Source organism: Pholis gunnellus (genome assembly GCF_910591455.1).
Source record: "Pholis gunnellus genome assembly, chromosome: 7".
Taxonomy (NCBI): domain Eukaryota; kingdom Metazoa; phylum Chordata; class Actinopteri; order Perciformes; family Pholidae; genus Pholis; species Pholis gunnellus.
In genome coordinates this window covers 10,023,601-10,041,612 of record NC_136533.1, presented here as the reverse complement: position 1 = coordinate 10,041,612, position 18,012 = coordinate 10,023,601, and the positions used below count along the sequence as shown (strand labels likewise).

Genomic DNA, 18,012 nt, shown 5'->3' with positions numbered 1-18,012 from the left:
TAATATTTCAGAGTGAACATTTACATTTTACATTTCAAGACAGTTCAGTGACAGTTAATACCATTGCATTTTAATTTATTTATCTTTTTAATTAATTTGTTTTTGCCTTTTTAAAAATAAGAATAAAAGCCAAAACATTCCCAAGTTCCAGCTTCTTAACTGTGAGGATGTGCTGCTGCCTGTCTTTGTCCAATGTGACGGCTGTTGTAGTAAGCTGAATAATTTGGGTTTTTTGGACTGTTGTTTCGCACCAAACAAGCAACGTGATGATGACAACTTTGGCTCTAGGGAATTGTAATTCTCACACTTTTCTGAAATGTACAGACCAAATGCTAAAGGAGAGAACAAACAGCAATTAAATCATTGATTGCATCCCTATTATCTCCATTCTCTGGTAGAGTAGTGGCAGAGCAGCATATTTAAAGCCATAGTATCATAGTATTACTTGCATTACAAACTTGTAGAGCTGTCATACAATTCATAAGCAGCCAACTGAAATATGAGTCTTCGTTGCTTGGAAACCTGAGATCCTGAGAATATAGCGCTGCCAAAGAAAAGGAAACGCTATCACTTTGGGGTCATGTATCCGCTCTGATTATCTGTATTCCTGATCTTCATCTCAGGATGCACCTCTCCCTCCTATACTCAAATAGGATTACATTTGTGATTTATGGAAGATAAGAGTTTTTGATGTAAACATGTTCTAAATGACCAAAATCAGAAAAGCTTCCCAGATCTTTACTTTTGTTTCTATCTGCTGGTGTTTTCGTTTTGGACCACACCGGTGAATTAGCAGCAACGTCTTATCAGTCACTTCTTCCGTGTCTGTTTATTCAAGACGAGCTCCTCTGGCTCCGGTCGCCGTCACGTGACACACTTCCACATCAGCCCCCAGCTTCTGCAGCGCCTCCAGCCATATTTGTTGTTTCTGGGAAAGCCGGTCGGTGGGCCCCTTCACCTCTACCAGCTACGACAACAAGACACCCGTTGTCACATTGCACAAATGCAGTACACCCCCATGTGACCAGACTTCAATCAGGTACCACGGAGTTTATAAATCCACACGCACAGGAAGATGTCTAGTTCAAAGAGCCAGAATAGGATGTGATCTCACCTTGTAGGTGTTGTTTGAGGTGTTCCACACCACCAGATCGGGCAAACCTCCACGGCAATGTCTGTAGTCTTTGGACATTCGCTTTATTATCCCTCCTAAGAAAGCTCCACCCAGGCATGACACGAGGGACTGCAAATAGAGTATATCAGCACCATGTTAGTACCCACTGTAACACATGTAGACAAAGACCTGTAACAGTTCTATAAACTATAATGTGCTGTAACGTTTATTACTGAGGTTGTAATTAGTGGTGGTGTTGTAACGTATTGAAATGTGTTTCTAATATTCATTCCCCCCCTTGCTGTTGCATTGAATTGCTTTTTATTTTACAGGTGTCCCTAATAAAGTGGCCACTGAGTGTATATTTACAGTGACAGTAAATACCTGTGCCTGTTGAAGGGATGAGAAACGCTCCCAGCTGACCAGTGAGCACACTTTACCCTCCTGGGAGGTCCAAACATCTCCCAACAAGTCATGCAGAGTCTCCACTGATGACTCACTGAGTAACTGCACACGAGAGTCAATCGCCTCTTTTCTGTTCTCATAGAAACAGTCGGTGTAAAGATCCAGCGGACATGTCTGTGAGAAGAAAAGGAGGATGAGCTCCACTAGTATTAAGTAGACGCACAGAAATCCCACAAGCATTATAAAGGCAGAGCTTACTTCACCTGATACGGATTCCTGAAAACATCTGGAATACCCTCCATAAAAATGATGTCCCAAAGCAGAAGAGCAAACAATGTTGAGAATGTTGAGCCCTCTCCATGGATCCCTATCACATCAACAACGAGGTGTTAAACGGATATCGAAATATCTTTAATAGGTGAATCAAAGCTGCATACCTTGGTCAAAGCCTTGTTGGTGGTAATGTGCTAAAGACAGCTCTTCCACAGAGCATATCACAGTGGCCTCAGAGCTCTCTTCCCCTTCACCATGTGCTGGTAAAAGAAACTTGGATTTCCCCATGCCCCCCTCATGAGGGAACAGCTGTCCCCGGATGGTCACCTGTAGACAAAAGTACAAACATTAACTCATTTATCTACTATTTTACATACACCGAACAATTACCACTTTTTCCTAGGAACCCAAATACTGACATATTGTGCTGCACTCACATGCGGGACATCTTGGACTTGGATAGTGGGCAGGTCTTCGAGTTGAAGGCGATACTTCTTCAAGCTGGCCGACTCTTTCATCCTAACGGCTCTCTGGTGAAGAGAAAGTTTATGTCCGGTTCGCACCAGAGGGTCCGATAGCCCATCTCTGATAGCGCAAATAGCCTGGGAGCAACGGGGACACATTAAATAGATGAAAACACGACAGCTGTTGCTAAGCTCACTGTCACACAAAGGGAAACAAATGGTCTTACAGGGGTGAATGTAACCACAGACACTGGTGCTCACTTGCTCGGGTTTCTTTAGGTGCTGGTGAAGGTTCAGTGCCAGTCTGTCCCACCATCGCCCTCGGCTGTCCGGACAGTAAACAAACTGCAACAGTAAAGACCGCAGCTCCTCTACTGCTTCCTGTAACACAGAAGTAGACCCACAACATCTTTTAAAGCACTGTTTACACAACTTTACCTTCATAAGTACTTGAATTTCCGTCAGAGTGCAAGTGTGATAAGGTCAGAAAACCTCGTAATGACGTAGCCTCTGCAAGATCTCCACCCCTCTGGATAAGATCCGAGTGTAAGCCCATCCCGTGGTGAAGCTGCGCAGGAAAACAGGCAGCTCCTCCTGGTGACTATCCAACACAATGTCAACATTAAACAACATCTAGGGACTCTGTATCTCTGTTCTAGATGGAAGAAAATAAATAGTTATGTCACCTGAGGTCATGGTTTTTCCTCAGCTCCTGCCAGACACTTTTGGCAGCAGTGTAAAGCTCCATGGCTTCTTCCCACTGGCCTCCCTGCATAGCTGAGACTACCTCTTGCAGAGCTCGCATGGATGCTTCATACCTGTAGACGGAGTCATTAGTGTTTATTCCTGGCTATCCTGCGTAGATATATAACTCCATTTAACTCTTTTGCCAGACCTGATAAGATCGTCTCTGTCCTGGAACACTTTGGCTCTCCGCTGCACCGTGTAGTCGGGGAAGGCCAGGCGTCCCGAGTTAACCAGCAGGATGGTGAAGAGCTGGCTCTGCCCACCAGCCGCCATCTCCTCTTCCTCCATGGTGTCCGTCAGAGAGAAGAGGAGAAGGATCCGAGAAAAGACAGCTCGAGGACCACGACACAGGCGCACACAGGAACTCGCAAGCTGCTTCGCCCTTTACGGTTCGAGAGCACAGGGGTGAGCTCATTACTGCGATACGAGCGCTGCGAATGAGCACAAAGGATTTGATCTTCTCACCTTTTGAGGATGACAGCCCCGATGTTGGCCCGAGCAGGAGTCAGAGAGAAGAGGCACTTTTGTCTGCTCAGACGGAGAAGTCCGTCCACTAGCTGCTGTTTCTGAGTCCCAGAACTGCCCAGATGGAAAGTCTTAGCCAGAGCTTTGAGTTCAGGAGCAGGCAGGAGATCCAGAGCCTCCCCCACATCCTGAAGATCACTCTCTTTGATAAACAAGGATAGCACAGGAGGGGATGAACAAGAGACAGAAAATACGCATTTTTTGGGTGATGTGGTCTTTCAGCCGGATGATTTACATTCCTTATTATACAATTTTACAAAAATGATTGGTACAATACAAAGTATTAGTCAAAAGCAACATGGCACATGGAGACCAACTGATGTATAAATGCCAGGATAAAAAAATTCCAATTATTGTCTAAGCAGTGGAGGTTTTTGTGCAGAATAGAGCTCAGGGCTGCCCCCTCTTGGGCAGTCAGTCGACTACCTGCTTGTTTTGGTCTTAGTCAGTTTATTCTTTCTTTATGCTGAATCACTTATTTCCCCCAAAGAATATGAGCACATCTCTGGAAAACAAGATTTAAAGACAATTCGTCCTTTTGTGTCTTTCTTTGTGGAGATTTTCTTTGGGCGAGGACAGCTCTTCTCTCCCTACGATGTGTACAACCTTTAAGGACCAGCAGTTACAAATCAGGGGGATGAAAAAGTGTTAGGAAGTGGAGACAGATTTCCATCATTCAAACAAGATGTTATTGTGTTTCGTAGCTAAAAGTGTAAAGATGTTACCAACACATTAACAGCATAATTATACATATGCAAATAATTGCAGAGGTTTGTGCTAATTTCCCCAAAGATGCTCTCAAAATGTCAAAATATATGAGGGCTTATTTACCTGTCTGTAGGAAACCACCTCGAACCAACTCCTGAGCCACAGGTCCCAGAGCAGTGCTTATCTCTTCATAATCCAGTTTATCTACTTGGAGCCACTTCAGTTTCCTCTGAAAGAGTCTCACATACAGCTTCTGCCCCATGACTTTGAGAGGAAACATACACGTGAGTGATAAGACCATACATTCAATAACAATGAATGAGCGATGTATACGCATACCTGAGAGTTTCTCAAATGCATGCACGAGCGACATGTCATCCTGGTTGAACAACGACCTGTCGTCCTCATTCTCCAGGACGGCTTGAAGGACAGTCCTGAAGTTACGGAGGTAGTAGGGAAGCCGTGTGGGCTGAGAGCTCTCCTGGTCACTAGTAGCGGCGTTCTCAGGACCAGACTCGGCCTGTGAATCACGATTAATCGCTGCAGCACTTTCCTCACATGTTTCCTCTGAACTCAAAGGGCCGTCACAAGTACTGGTAGAAGGTACCTCAGTTGTGTCTGCTATACTGTCACTAGATAACACCTCATCTGGCTCCCTGCTGCTACCCTCATATTTGGCTTTCTTTCTGAAATCAGACACCTTGCCAGTGGAAGTTGTTTCCTTCTTTCTCTTTGAGAGTTTGGAGGAAGAAGAGTGCCGCTTTGGAGCAACCCGTTTTGGGACAGTGTCTGATTTCGATGCTTTCTGTTCGAGATTACGTCCTTTATCTGAACATGATGGATGTTCCAGTGCAGTTGGAGTATCGGCACTAGTTTCTGTAAGGTCAATGACTGTCACACAATCTTTGTTGTCTTCTAGACTCTGAAGATTTTCTTTCTGTGAGCTCCCGAGTGTCTCAGAAGAATGTATCTTCTTTTCAGGACACATTGGTGCATTATCCTCCGTCTGTGTCCTCTCGGGTACCTTATGACCTATCCTAGATAACTTGGAGGAGAGACTTCCCAGGTCAATCGTCCTGACCACACTTTTACTCTTCACCTCCCGTGGTGCCTGCTGGGAGTTATTCTTTTTGAAATACGGGCTGGTCCTTGTCTCTTTGACATCTTCTTCCTTCTCTGGATCCGGCTCTGGGGACTTTGGGGGATTCCTTGTGGGTGACAGCTGGTTGCTTGGCACAACACTATTACTTGCTGAGGCGGCACTGCTGTCTCCTCTCTCAAAGTTCTGACATTGCAAATCAATGTGCTCATTGATCTTGAATCTTGGTACAAACTGGCCACACAGGGGGCAGGCCAGCTTAGGTGGAGGCTGGCTGCTGAAGAACGAGGTGATTGGAGATGTCCCAGCTTTGACGCTGCCTTTCTTCTTACTCTTGGACAACGACAAACTACGTCTGAGTTTGTCTTTGTTGGCTCTCTCGGTCATGATGCAGGCGGAAGTGGTAAATGCAAACCTTTCTGTGTTTTAGAAGCTTTTCTTTGGCGCATACTTTGAGGAGAATTAGCGGTGTGGACAGTGTCGATGGACAGACAATGCTACGGATCTATTTGGCTAACTTAGCTCAGAAAGAGACACTTTTAAACTGTCACACATTTGTAGTTTTTGGTGCTTCACACATGTATTGGAAAAACGCCCAAAGCATTAATTTAAAGACTGTCAATTTAAAACACAAGACAACATACCGGGAGAAGAGCTGCAGTGTTTGATAATAAGGATCCCGCCTCTCAGGCTCAACCAGCAGAGCGCAGAATGCCTTTTAGGGTGTACTAATCGATCCCAACTTCATCGATATTTCGCAAAAAAACAAGTTAAAATAAATTAAAAAAATATTGTACTTGATGTAGAATATATGTTTTTTGCATATATATTTTTTTATATGAAAGTCAATGTGAATATAATGCAAACTATTTACCATCCTCTTTTACATAAATGGCACCTTCAGTACACTGTTAAATAAGACATTACTATTAGCTTATATACGTGTTTTAAACTGAAATGATATGGGTCAATTAGTAAGGCGTGTGTTTGACTACATGTGTTTATTATGCCTCTGTTTTATTTGTTGAGGGACAGAGCAGTGAGCACATGATGGGGGGCGTATTTTCTACACAGGTTCCTGGGCTGCTGTGCGGCTTTTATTCAAAAATCACCATTCCGGAGAGCAATCTGATGTGATCAGCACACGGGCATTTTACAAGGAGGGCCGCCGACAGCACTGATGTTGGTAAGTGGCACGTAGGATTGTCTGTGTATGGATGTGGGTAAACATGTAATAGTAATGCATGTGGGCCTATTCGGCTTGCGATAACAGAGCTGTAGACAATGCTGGATGTGCTCCTCTGGTACAACATCAGCCCACAAGCTGGATGTCAGCATGGTGCAGTCTCGATGCTTCAAATCAAGGTCGATGTGAATGCAGCAGCGGGATAATATTTGCTTCCAGATGGTGAAACCAGCCGAGAGTGTGTGTGTCTCTGAGTGTGTGTGTGTGTGTGTGTGTGTGCGGTGTGTGTGCAGGGATGTCAGCTCCATCACTGCGTGCTATATAGCCTACGCAGGAAAACCATACATCTGATTATGTTATCGATATTTTAGCAGATGGGAATGCGGCGTCCACTTGTGTAGAAACCGGAGCAGCCACAACAACCACTTCTGCAGGTGCGGCAAAAGTTCAGCGTAATGGGGTTTATAAAATACCACCACAAATACGTCAAGGGCAGGGCGAAATGCGTGAAATCATAAAGACTGAGCCTTGTTTTTAATGACCACTTCAGCACCATGGAGAGGTCATGATTAGGTCCGCGAGTTGTTGTATTGATGGTGATCTGGATTAGGTTTGTGTACCTACTCATAATAACATAATCCCATTTGCATTATCACCTGATCAACACTGTGAACGGTTGGGATTTTTTTAGTTTTGTTTGATAAACCAGAATCATTTCCAAATGATTGTGCCCAAAACAGCGCAATCGCACCGTTTTTTTTTCTTTCAGCCTCAAGTTTACACGATTCATGTTTAGATGAGGGTGTTGACATGTTTAGACTGGGCGGGTATCAGACCACGTTCAGTGTGATAGCTCTAATAGATTCAGTACAAATCAAGTCACAAGGCCTTTATTACCAGACTGTGAACAGCGTTATCACATTTTCCTTTCTTTATGTTTAAAATCACGATAGAAATGAAGATAGATTTAATAGACCCAGGGAGGTCTCTAGGGGTCTTATTGAGGAATAGTCAGTCTAAACCACTGTATTATTCCTCAATAAATGTAAAATTGTTTTCATTTTTTTTTGATATTTTAAATTGATGACTATAAACTATTATTTTCATTTACCAGTCAATTATTTTTTTGGGGGGGGGGTTATAAAAATAGTTGCAGATTAACAGTCAATCGACTAATTTATTAATTGATCAGTATCAGTCTGACTTTGATTAACTGTGTTGTGATTGGATTATTTTCTTTTTTGTGACTAAACAAATGATTGCATTATCCGTTCATTTGCCCATATATATGATGTTGTGTTGTGCTTTAGTCCAGGGGAAACATTCCTTCAGAGATGCTGCTCAGATGTCAAAACAATGATATACTATTCCACAAATGGTTTCCCAAAGAAGACATAAGTCATGGATCATAAATCTGGCACTCACACTAACCACACTGCATGCTTCAGGGATGAGTTTGTAAGTGAGGGTATATTTCTGTAGAGTAACAATTATGTCACAGAAGAAAAACAGCCTTGTTGCTGGCCTGACTCTCAAAATGGCTTTGCTGCATGTTTCTTGTTCTGCAGGACATCAAGACCAAATTAGAGCAGATGCAACAAAGCAAGATAACAGATAACAAACAACAACAGCAGATGGTGTGGAAGTAATACGTACATTGTTCGTGGGTATTGGGTTTGTTTAAAGTGTGAAACAGACATTTACTCTGACATAATCTCATTCCAAATGTTTGTGTAAGTGTGGAAACAAATCTTTGATCATATGTTATTTAAATCTTGTATCGAGTGGAGTGCTTGGGAGATGCTCTGGGAATGTATTGTTGGGTTTTACTGTAATAGCTTGAAAAGTAAACCAGGAAATAATTGGTTTTGTAGCTGATACAAAATCTTAACGGCTAAATAATGTATGTATTTATGATAAAGAGAGGCATAATCTGCAGGCAGTTCATTTCTACAGTATGTTGGTTACGGTGAAGAATTATGACATGTTTTTGTGCAAATTCTCTTTTAAAACGTTCTACAAAGTAAGGCAATGTTTTGTTGAAGGTATCAAGTCAAAATATACAAAGAGCATAATGCATCTAAAAAAATCTAACTTTTGATTTTCTATAAATGTTCGCAGGGTTGAGGGTAGCGGGCTTACAGGGCCAGTTATGGCTCATGGAAAAACGCCAGGAACCATTACCAAAATATTGGCACCCAGCCCTCCGTGCCCCAGTCCAGGACTCACTAAACAGAGCCAAGAAAAGCAGCAAGGTTTGGTGAGGGAGGCGTCTGAGAAACCACTGTGTACCTTCAAGGATGAGAACAACGACCAGCTGATTCCTCCTGTCCCTGCAAGCCACTATTACATGAGTTGTGACCCTAGTCCTGAGGACATGGAGGACACCTGCTCTGAGTACGACAACGTGGGCTCTGATGTGGAGCAGGACTATGATGAGGTGCTGCATTTAAACAAGGAGGGCGTTGTGGACACGAGGTACTACAAACAGTACTCTCCTGAGGACGGTGGCTATATAAAGCATGCAGTAGGTGATAATATTAATGAGAACAGCACTGCTGTTGACCAGATCGCTCCCAGGCCTCGCCACGGCACAGAAAGATGTGAGGGATCACGATCAGACACTAAGCCTCACAAAACAGGCCATCGCTTTAGGTCCCATTGTGCTCTGATTGCAGGGGATGAAGCTAAGAGGGAGGTGGGAAAAGGCCATGAGAACAGGTTCTTCTTCAGTGATGGAGATGAGATAGAAGAGGTGCTGGATGGGGCCAAATTTATAGAGGATTTAGAGGAGATGGAGAACAGTGTTCCAAGGAAGACTAGCCTTTATCAGGACAATGAGAATGAAATAATTAGAAAGGGAGGTGATGAAAGGGAAAGAGAAGACGACACTCGAGTCACAAGAAATCATAATATCCCAGGAGCCAGTAAGAAGTGTGAGTCCTCTCACATGGGTGCAAAAGAGAAGGAGAGGCAGGGTAAAGGACGAGGGAGGAAGGCAACAGGAGATGACATGGAGCATATTGTTTCTGGGATCAAAGGATGCACGACCAACAGCAATGAACAGCGTCCAAAGACCTTGTCAAAGGACTGCAAAAAAGCCACTGTGCGGACCAGAGCTAGGTCTGGTTCCAGTAAGCCACACCCTCCTCCACCACCTCGTCACTCCCATGCTCAGCCGCCTGCTGACACCCAGAAGGCCCCGCCTCTTAAAGAGCCTCCCCCTGTTCCCAGACCCAGCCCCTCCTCTGCTGACAGCCGGGAGAGTGAACCCAGGGTTATCAAGCCATCCCTGGCTCCTCATCACACACCGGAACAACAGAGGGAGCCTCTTGAGGAGAGGCAGAGATGGCCAGAGAAACCCCAGCAGGTAGTCAATGCAAACAAGGCAAACCTTTGTCAGATCTCATTCTCTGTGTCACGTGTTTGTTTCTGTACAATCTACCGTCTCTGTGTCCCAGAGTGAATTAAGTACGATTTTAATTACATGCTTTGTCACAAATAGTCTTTTTCTCCTTTTCCCCATTGGGTTATCATCTACACAGGGTAATACGAAACATTTAAAACAATCTTGCTGAAGTTAAAGCAGATGTTTTTATACAACAGGGGGAGAAGCCAAGCACAGCTGTGATACCTGAGGTCATGCCAGAGCAGGTGAGGAGGCCTCCGTGTCCAGAGCTTGTCCCTGCAGAGGACAGCAACACACCCAAGGTAAAGATTTATTACACAACAGAAGATATCTTGTCAAAGATGTGATCCAACCACTTTTGATGTATGACCATGGAGTCTTTTTCCATCTTTATAATTTAGTTTTTTATTATTCCCACTAACGTTTGGAGAATGATTTGGCCACAACACTCAGAGAAATATTTGCTTTGATAATTGATGTGGCTGTCTTTTCAGGTATTATTGCCATAACAAAGTTGTCCATTGAAGTCTAACTTATTGACATGATAACTTGTTTTTAAAGAACACACAGGAAGCTGCTTCTTTCCCCAGCTTTGAGGATGGTAATTATCTCTTAATATTCTGACAAATGTATTAATTCATTGCAGCACATTGCAATGTTTTACAATGAGAGCTTTTTGTTTTGCTGCATAGTCCCAGGTCCCTGTGAGCCAGAGGATCTTATTGATGGGATCATCTTTGCTGCTAACTACCTTGGCTGCACTCAGGTGTTGTCTGATAAAAACCCATCCAAGTCTGTCCGTATGTCCCAGGCCCATGAAGCTGTCAGTCGTATCAAGGTAATCTGCCTCCTCAGGGAGACAGTCGTTAACATCCATTGATTCAGTTTATATATATTCAAGTCTGCCAAAGATGCTGCTGCATACCATCTTCCTGTGTGTATGTCTCGAGAATGTAGCAACACTTTTAGCAAACACACGACTTTATGTCTAGAAAAATTGATTCAAAGTTGATGGTGATCTGGGATTTTATGCCATTACAAGTAACATTCAGAGAGACTTTGTTTCCTATCCTAGTTGTGTGTTTGCAGGTTTAAGAATCACAATTGATGTTTCTGGATACAATAACAAGGTTAATCAGCACTGGCAGATGCCTGGGCTTCCAAAGTAGCTTTTACTTAGGATTTTAATGGAATTTTAAGTGAATATATCGGTATACCTGTATTGCCAGCAGATTTATTTGTGAAGGACATGCAGCAGGGTCACTTCTCTACCACACGGTGGAGCTGTTGCATGCCTTTTTTGCTCACCTGCACATGAGCTGAACATTTGCATTGTGAGATAAAAGTACAAAAATATTGAACGTCTGATTAAATCAATACGTCATTTATTTCAAAGAGCCAAGATGAAGAATCTCAAATGATGACAGAGGTGGATCTGTTCATCTCCACTAAAGCTGTCAAAGTGCTGAATGCTGACACACAGGTTAGGACCTCTTTGTGTGTTGATTGAGCTGCCCTTCTGTGTTGAATCTATTTTCAGAAATAATGAGCAAAGCTTGTCATTGTTTTTGCTCCGTAGGAGACAATGATGGACAGTGCCTTGAGGACCATCTCCTATATAGCCGACATTGGCAGTATTGTTGTTCTGATGGCACGGAGGCGCATGTCTCAGGCCTCATCAGAGGACTTCTCAGAATCTCCCGACACTGCCAGCGAAGGGAAGAATCAGTACAGGATGATCTGCTATGTTTTTGAGTCGGAGGATGTGAGTGTTTGCTGCTAAACTGCTCATACATTTTTTTGGTTTTAGATATTTGTTCTATGGTCACTAAAACATTGTGATGTGTCTCACCTCCTTGCTGTTGTCAACTCGGATAGCCTCTCTGCTGAGTAGTTTTCCCCAAACTCTCCCCTTCCCACAGGCACAGCTCATTGCACAGTCCATCGGTCAGGCTTTTAGCGTGGCCTACAGAGAGTTCCTGCGAGCCAACGGCATCAACCCGACCGACTTGAGCCAGAAACAATACAGTGACATCATCAACTCCCAGGAAATGTACCACGATGACCTCGTCCATTTCTCAAACTCAGACAACTGTAAAGAGGTGTGACATTTTTCTATTTGGCTGCAGGTGAATTGTGGATGATGACAGACGGATTTCCCGAAACATAAATCCCTGTACCAGAACCTCACAAATCTACTAAACCTTGACATTCCAAATGTGCTTGAAAACGATGAAGAAAGGCTTCCTCTTTGTTCCAGCTGAATGTGGAGAAGCAGAAAGGGGAGATCCTCGGTGTGGTGATCGTTGAGTCTGGTTGGGGCTCCATTCTGCCCACCGTCATCCTGGCCAGTATGCTGAACAGCGGCCCTGCAGCTCGCTCTGGAAGACTCAGTGTTGGGGACCAGATTATGTCCATCAATGACACCAGCCTAGTGGGGCTGCCACTTGCCACCTGCCAGGGCATCATCAAAGTACGCAGCGTCATGCACCTCTGGTTGTCACATATGCAGTGTTTCATTCAATCTTCTGAGGAAATAACACAACATAAACAATGTACTGGTGGTTAGACAATGCTGCTTTGTTGCAGACTATTTTAGCTGTGGATTTAGTTCAGTGGTAATATTTTGAACAAGATGTATGTAGGAACAAATCAAAAAGAGCTGCTGCTCCCACGTTTTTAATATTAATTCGGACACTAATGGAGGAATAAGTTATATAAGACTTTGACTTCAGGTAATCCACAGACTTGTCCTTTAAAAATGACTGCAAGATGAATGTGTTTTTATGTGTTTTTGGTCCAGGGTCTGAAGAATCAGGTGACGGTGAAGCTGAGTATTGTGAGCTGCCCTCCTGTCACCACTGTCCTTATCAAGAGACCCGATCTCAAGTTCCAGCTTGGCTTCAGTGTGCAGAATGGCATTGTGAGTAAGCCCTTGTTCGTATGAATCATTACACTAAACTTTGTGTTGAGGCTAAATTTGAAAGGATGCAGCTGTTTTTAAGAAATAAGGGGTTTGCTATGTACTATGCAGTTACATGCAAAGTGTCTTTTTTTTCCCATCCTCAGATCTGCAGTCTGATGCGAGGTGGCATAGCTGAACGAGGCGGTGTTCGTGTTGGACACAGAATCATTGAAATAAATGGTCAGAGTGTTGTGGCCATGGCACATGAGAAGATTGTTCAAACCCTGTCTGTCTCAGTGGGTGAGGTAAGAAGACATCATGCCACAAGATAGCAATTTTCACTGATTACTGCACCACACAAATCACTGTACCATACAGGCCTTTTAAAGTCATACCTAGAGATTAGATCCGTTTTGGGTTAGTTAAAGGCACAGACTTTTGGTTACCTACCTCATTGTAATCCTGCATGCATTGTTATGACGTAAACACTGATAAAATACTGCAGCATATGAGGAATGATTGTTTGAGAAAACTTGCCTGGTCAGAAATGAAGAAATATGCAATTCCATTCAATGTCAACCTAACCTAATTACCTCAAATCTACAAACGAGTACATAGTTTCAATAGTTTCAATAGAACAGTTTGACATACTGATTTTTTTGTTTATTAGCTTTCTTGCCGAGAGTTGTCTCATGCCTGTACGGTACATGTGAAACTACCACCAGCAGCTGCTTAGCTTAGCATAAAGACTTAAAACAGGGGCAAACAGCTAGCTTGGTACAAAATCTAGCACCTCTAAATCTCATTTAAAGACGTTCATTTTTACACCTCGGCTTTTGTAGGGATTAAATATGCAAGATACAACAGGTTAGTGAGCAAGGTGCACCTTCTACTCAGCTTTCACCAGCTGTTAACACACAGTACCATTGTTTTTGTGTGTGTTTTACCCCAATTCCTCCCAGCGTATGTCTCCTTTAAAGCCAAAGAAGCATATTATTTTTCACTAATGGATTCAAGGTCTCCTCTGACTGAAGGGAGTAAATTAGGCCTGGTTTCAAGTGATGTGATTAGGACTGTGCCTCTTAAGTTGACAGTGTAATTGTTCCCCTCCCCTCATCTCTGCCAGATCAACATGAAGACGATGCCTGCTGTGATGTTCAGACTGCTGACGGGTCAGGAGACGCCTATCTACATATAGAGACCCTGCATGGATCAGCCCACTGTAGTTCTGCATGTCTGGCTGTGTGGAGCCGATGGACAGATGATGGACAGGTGGCTCAGTGGGACGAGGGGAATTTATTTTTCTATCATTTTATTTTCTCGGCCTCTTGTTGCAATGCTGTAAAGAACATCCAGTTCTCATTTTCAGGTTTTATCTTGAATTACATTGTCATAATGGCCTTACAATGTGAATACTCTGTCTGTGGTACTGTGCGTGAGTTTCTGGTGTTGAAGAGAAGTAGCTTTAAGGTCATGATTATTTTCTTATGAAGAGATAAATTAGTACATTTATTTTTTATTTAGTCATTTTTATAATGTGTATGGAGTTTAACAATGTACTTCTACTGTAAATACTTTGGATTACTCAAGGACTTGGTTGGGAAGGCCATATTACTCCTACAGTATATGCATGTTATTATGAAGAATTACTGACCAGGGATTCATTCTCAATCCAATAATATAATCTATAACAGTAAGTATTAAATGATGATAATAATATGCTGTACAAAGGCACTAAACTATGTGTATTATGGTGATGCTGAAGGCCAAAGACACACCTACTTTTCACATGCAGTATGGGTGATCATTACCTTTACCAGAGCGTACAGTACAAGAATGTATCACAATATACATTACTGAATGAATGTAATGTTATAACACACTAAGAATACAATCTCACAGATTAATGCTTGTTGTTGTTTTTATTTCATGATGGTGGTACTGCAAAGAAAAGACGTAAAGTACATTCTCCTCTATTTGAAATGAATCAATTGCTCTAATCCAAGCAGTTTGGTTTTCATTCTTCCTCCCGTTTTTTTCACATTTATTTGGATCTCAGAAGCTGTTATGGAAGGATGCTTCAACCAATGACGCTGCTCAGAAAATATGTACAAATTAGACCATGTGTTGCCGTGGCAACGTGCATGCCTCACAAGAAGTCCTGAAGAGGCTATCAAAATGTAATCAATATTAAACTATAAATTATTTTGTTTCATCTTTCATTCCTCATGAAAAAAGAGTTGAGCAACGATAGACCTATAATCCGTATTGATCGGTGTATATACACAGTGTATGGATCCCATACAAATGTACATATTGTACTTACAACTACTGCACCATGACAATGAACTTTACATACACAACTATTTACAGTTACATCCTGCATAACACATAACAGGCTCTCATAGATAATTCAGACAGGTGTGAAGTTAGACACTCCTGTAACACATTCAGCAAAAATATCTTCAAGTATTAGCTGGATTCCCTGAGGGAAACCAGGACGGCTTCATACGTGCTCCTAAAACACAGAAACAAAATCATGTCAGTCAACAAGCAGAAAAAGTGGATATAACTTCCTTAAATACTATAATGGACATTATTGTGCAGGATTCATGACGTATATGGTGTGGTGGCCAAAATAGCAGTGATTCATCTCATTTCAATCTTGCATCCCTTATTAATACCACATTGGTCACAGAACTGAACTGTATTTTGCAACAATAAATGCATATCAAAGTCAAATTTTTCAACAGATTAATTCAAGTACAATGAATAAAGCACTGTTGCTGCTTGTAAATAAAAGACTAATCCATTACTAGACGCGTCAAAAGGGAGAATTACCCTCTCAGTGTCGCCACTTACCGCCATGACTTTTGATGTCAGTGGTGAAATTGTCACTCCATCAAGAAAAACTGCATTCAGGTAGCCCTCCCCATAAGAAACATCCTCGTCTTCATAACTGTCGACGCCAACACTGAAAGCCTCTTTCATTTTTTCTGGTATCAGAAAGTTCAACGTCACCATCAGAATCCCGATGACGGCGCACAGCACACCTGCAAATCATTTCAGTTAGTAGAAATATCGCTCTGTGTGCCAGTTTACAGTACAAAACATATGACATGAGTGTGCAGCTTCTCATCTTTACCTGTAGCCAGAGCCAGCCAGAATGAATGGCTGTACTCGATTTCAAAGGAGTCAGTTCCTATGGAGAAAACACACTGCGGCACGTTCATGATGGTGGAGAAGGAGGCCATGGATAAGAAGATGAAGGCAGCGGTGGCCATCATCATGTACCCGGCGTACAGAACGACCGGCATGGAGAAGAGGATATTGGCGAGCATCCAGCAGCAAAATGCCGTCCTGTGAAAGTGTGCGGCCATTTTAATGTCCGCTACTTTTAACATTCATCTGCTGAAGCCGACGGTTTATTAATACAAGTTCAAACTGTTGGTAGTTATCATTACCACAGGGTTGCAGAGGCATATCGTCCAGAGTATCGGTATTGAAAGATGAGTCCACATGGGCTGCTCAGGGTGAATTTCTCAGCGATGTACAGGATGGGGTTGGGTAAACCTTTCTCCAGAGCTTCCTCATACTCTTCCTCCATAGTGTCATGCCAGGTGAACATCTCATTGTAGTCAATGGTCTCGTTGAACTGTACAACAGGATTCCCTGTGAGAGAGAAAACAGGCACACATTTATGACAGATGCACCTAAAACACACATATCCCACACAATAGTGTTAATGACAGAACTTGCAGGATCGGACGACTGAGCAAACATCTTACAGATCTAAGTTGTTCAAAGCATTAGAGCTGGCGGTGTACGAGTGTATTATCAACATATCTGCACACAACAGCAGCAACAGTGACTCACCCTTTAGTGTCACATTAATGCCGTACAGTCCAACATGCAAGCCGATGTCAGCGTTAACCACTGCGTTGCTGAAAGACTTGTAGGTGGCATTAGTGGTCATTCTGGCCTCGGCCCAGTCATTGGTGAAGTTGAGCACTACAGAGAGGAGACACAAAGAGATGAATGACGTTGGCAGGAAAAGGAAAATCTGTGATTTATTCAACGACGAGAATACAAAACTCACCCACTATCACCACTCCTATGAACAAGCTGATAGTTATTCGACACATCCAGAACAGCCTCTGATAGGAACATAAAGGGCTAAATTATTTAAGATGCATTAAATCAAAAAGAAGACAATAATTCTGAGTTTTTTGCAGTGAGTAATAGTTAATGTGATGCTTTGCACTCACCGACTTCCCTCTTATCCCTGGCAGAATGAGAAGAAGACTGACCGCTAGCACAAGAAAGACCAGAATAATGGTGAGCAAGCGGCCACTGAAGATGAAGGAGGTCCTTTGTAGAGGGTAGAATGGGTAAATGTCATCGTAGAAAGTCATCTTAGCTCCTTAGCTGAGACTAGACAGTAACAGTTCTCTGTAACAGAGAAGACAGTGTTAGTGGCAGGGCTCTCAGTTTCCTCCAGAGGCAGACATAGCAGCACTTGTTCCTTACAGCAGGTACGGGACGTATATTACTGCCGTGTATCATGGCACACGATGACGCACAACCACGTCTGACTGACGTAATATCATCTGGTGTTCCCTGACACAGCCTATCTTTGCTGCAAATAAATTAATGCAACTAAAGCATGCAATTCAAGCCCATCCAACTGACCACCTCACTTAGTGTAATGTAAATAGGTGCTCTTGATTTTTAATTCACTCATTTGAACGTAAATGTAAATAAAAGTTTCAAGTAAAACCCATCAATGAAACAGAGGAAATCCAAAAGATCTTTCTTACCTGCAAGTTGAAAGACGAGTACGGCAGAAGTAGAAGAGAGTCAAATGTGAATGTTGAGGGAACATACACTTCTTTTATACCCCGTGCCCCCTTTGTTTCACCGAGGAGGAGGATGCATTGACTGGAATGCTGTGGAAAAGAGGTGTGATCCAGAAGTAATGACCATTCCCATTTTTGGCAACACAGGTCTCATGCAGTTTGTGATTAGCTGTGCAATGCAAGTTGACTTTAGTTATTGCACCATCCCTCACCTGCACTTATGCTCCTGCACTACAACTCCTCCTGCACTACTGCACTTCAGCCTCTCCAGTGGGTAAGACTCAACTATTTAATCTTCTCCCTTCAAACACAAACTGA

The 18,012-nt window shown here is 42.8% G+C and overlaps 3 protein-coding genes across 4 annotated transcripts; 1 reads left to right on the top strand and 2 right to left on the bottom strand.

The window, feature by feature from the left end:
- Window positions 1-145: 145 nt before the first annotated feature.
- fan1 (FANCD2 and FANCI associated nuclease 1) lies at window positions 146-5,722 on the bottom strand (the record flags this gene model as incomplete). The annotated part of the gene is made up of 13 exons (XM_079163598.1): window positions 146-967; window positions 1,115-1,243; window positions 1,499-1,693; window positions 1,783-1,886; window positions 1,957-2,119; window positions 2,230-2,394; window positions 2,518-2,637; window positions 2,749-2,857; window positions 2,943-3,074; window positions 3,152-3,385; window positions 3,469-3,670; window positions 4,360-4,500; window positions 4,576-5,722. 13 exons carry the CDS (start codon window positions 5,720-5,722, stop codon window positions 830-832), a joined length of 2,979 nt encoding a protein of 992 aa, XP_079019724.1. The 3' UTR covers window positions 146-829.
- Window positions 5,723-8,673: 2,951 nt separating this feature from the next.
- Window positions 8,674-14,033, top strand: apba2a (amyloid beta (A4) precursor protein-binding, family A, member 2a; the record flags this gene model as incomplete). 2 transcript variants are annotated; one of them, XM_079162180.1, is made up of 11 exons in its annotated part: window positions 8,674-9,891; window positions 10,128-10,232; window positions 10,492-10,531; window positions 10,623-10,768; window positions 11,327-11,413; window positions 11,510-11,695; window positions 11,853-12,032; window positions 12,191-12,403; window positions 12,734-12,853; window positions 13,000-13,140; window positions 13,962-14,033. In XM_079162180.1, the coding sequence occupies 11 exons, from the start codon at window positions 8,674-8,676 to the stop codon at window positions 14,031-14,033; spliced, it is 2,508 nt and encodes an 835-aa protein (XP_079018306.1). The 2 variants fall into 2 exon arrangements, with proteins under 2 accessions (XP_079018306.1, XP_079018305.1); XM_079162179.1 differs by having other exon boundaries at window positions 8,674-9,894.
- Window positions 14,034-15,341: 1,308 nt separating this feature from the next.
- Window positions 15,342-17,827, bottom strand: duox2 (dual oxidase 2; the record flags this gene model as incomplete). The annotated part of the gene is given in 11 exon segments (XM_079163497.1): window positions 15,342-15,353; window positions 15,698-15,888; window positions 15,981-16,195; window positions 16,300-16,507; window positions 16,712-16,846; window positions 16,935-16,992; window positions 17,104-17,261; window positions 17,264-17,269; window positions 17,656-17,695; window positions 17,701-17,794; window positions 17,796-17,827. Coding segments are annotated over 11 exon segments (1,149 nt in total).
- Between the last annotated feature and the right edge of the window lie 185 nt (window positions 17,828-18,012).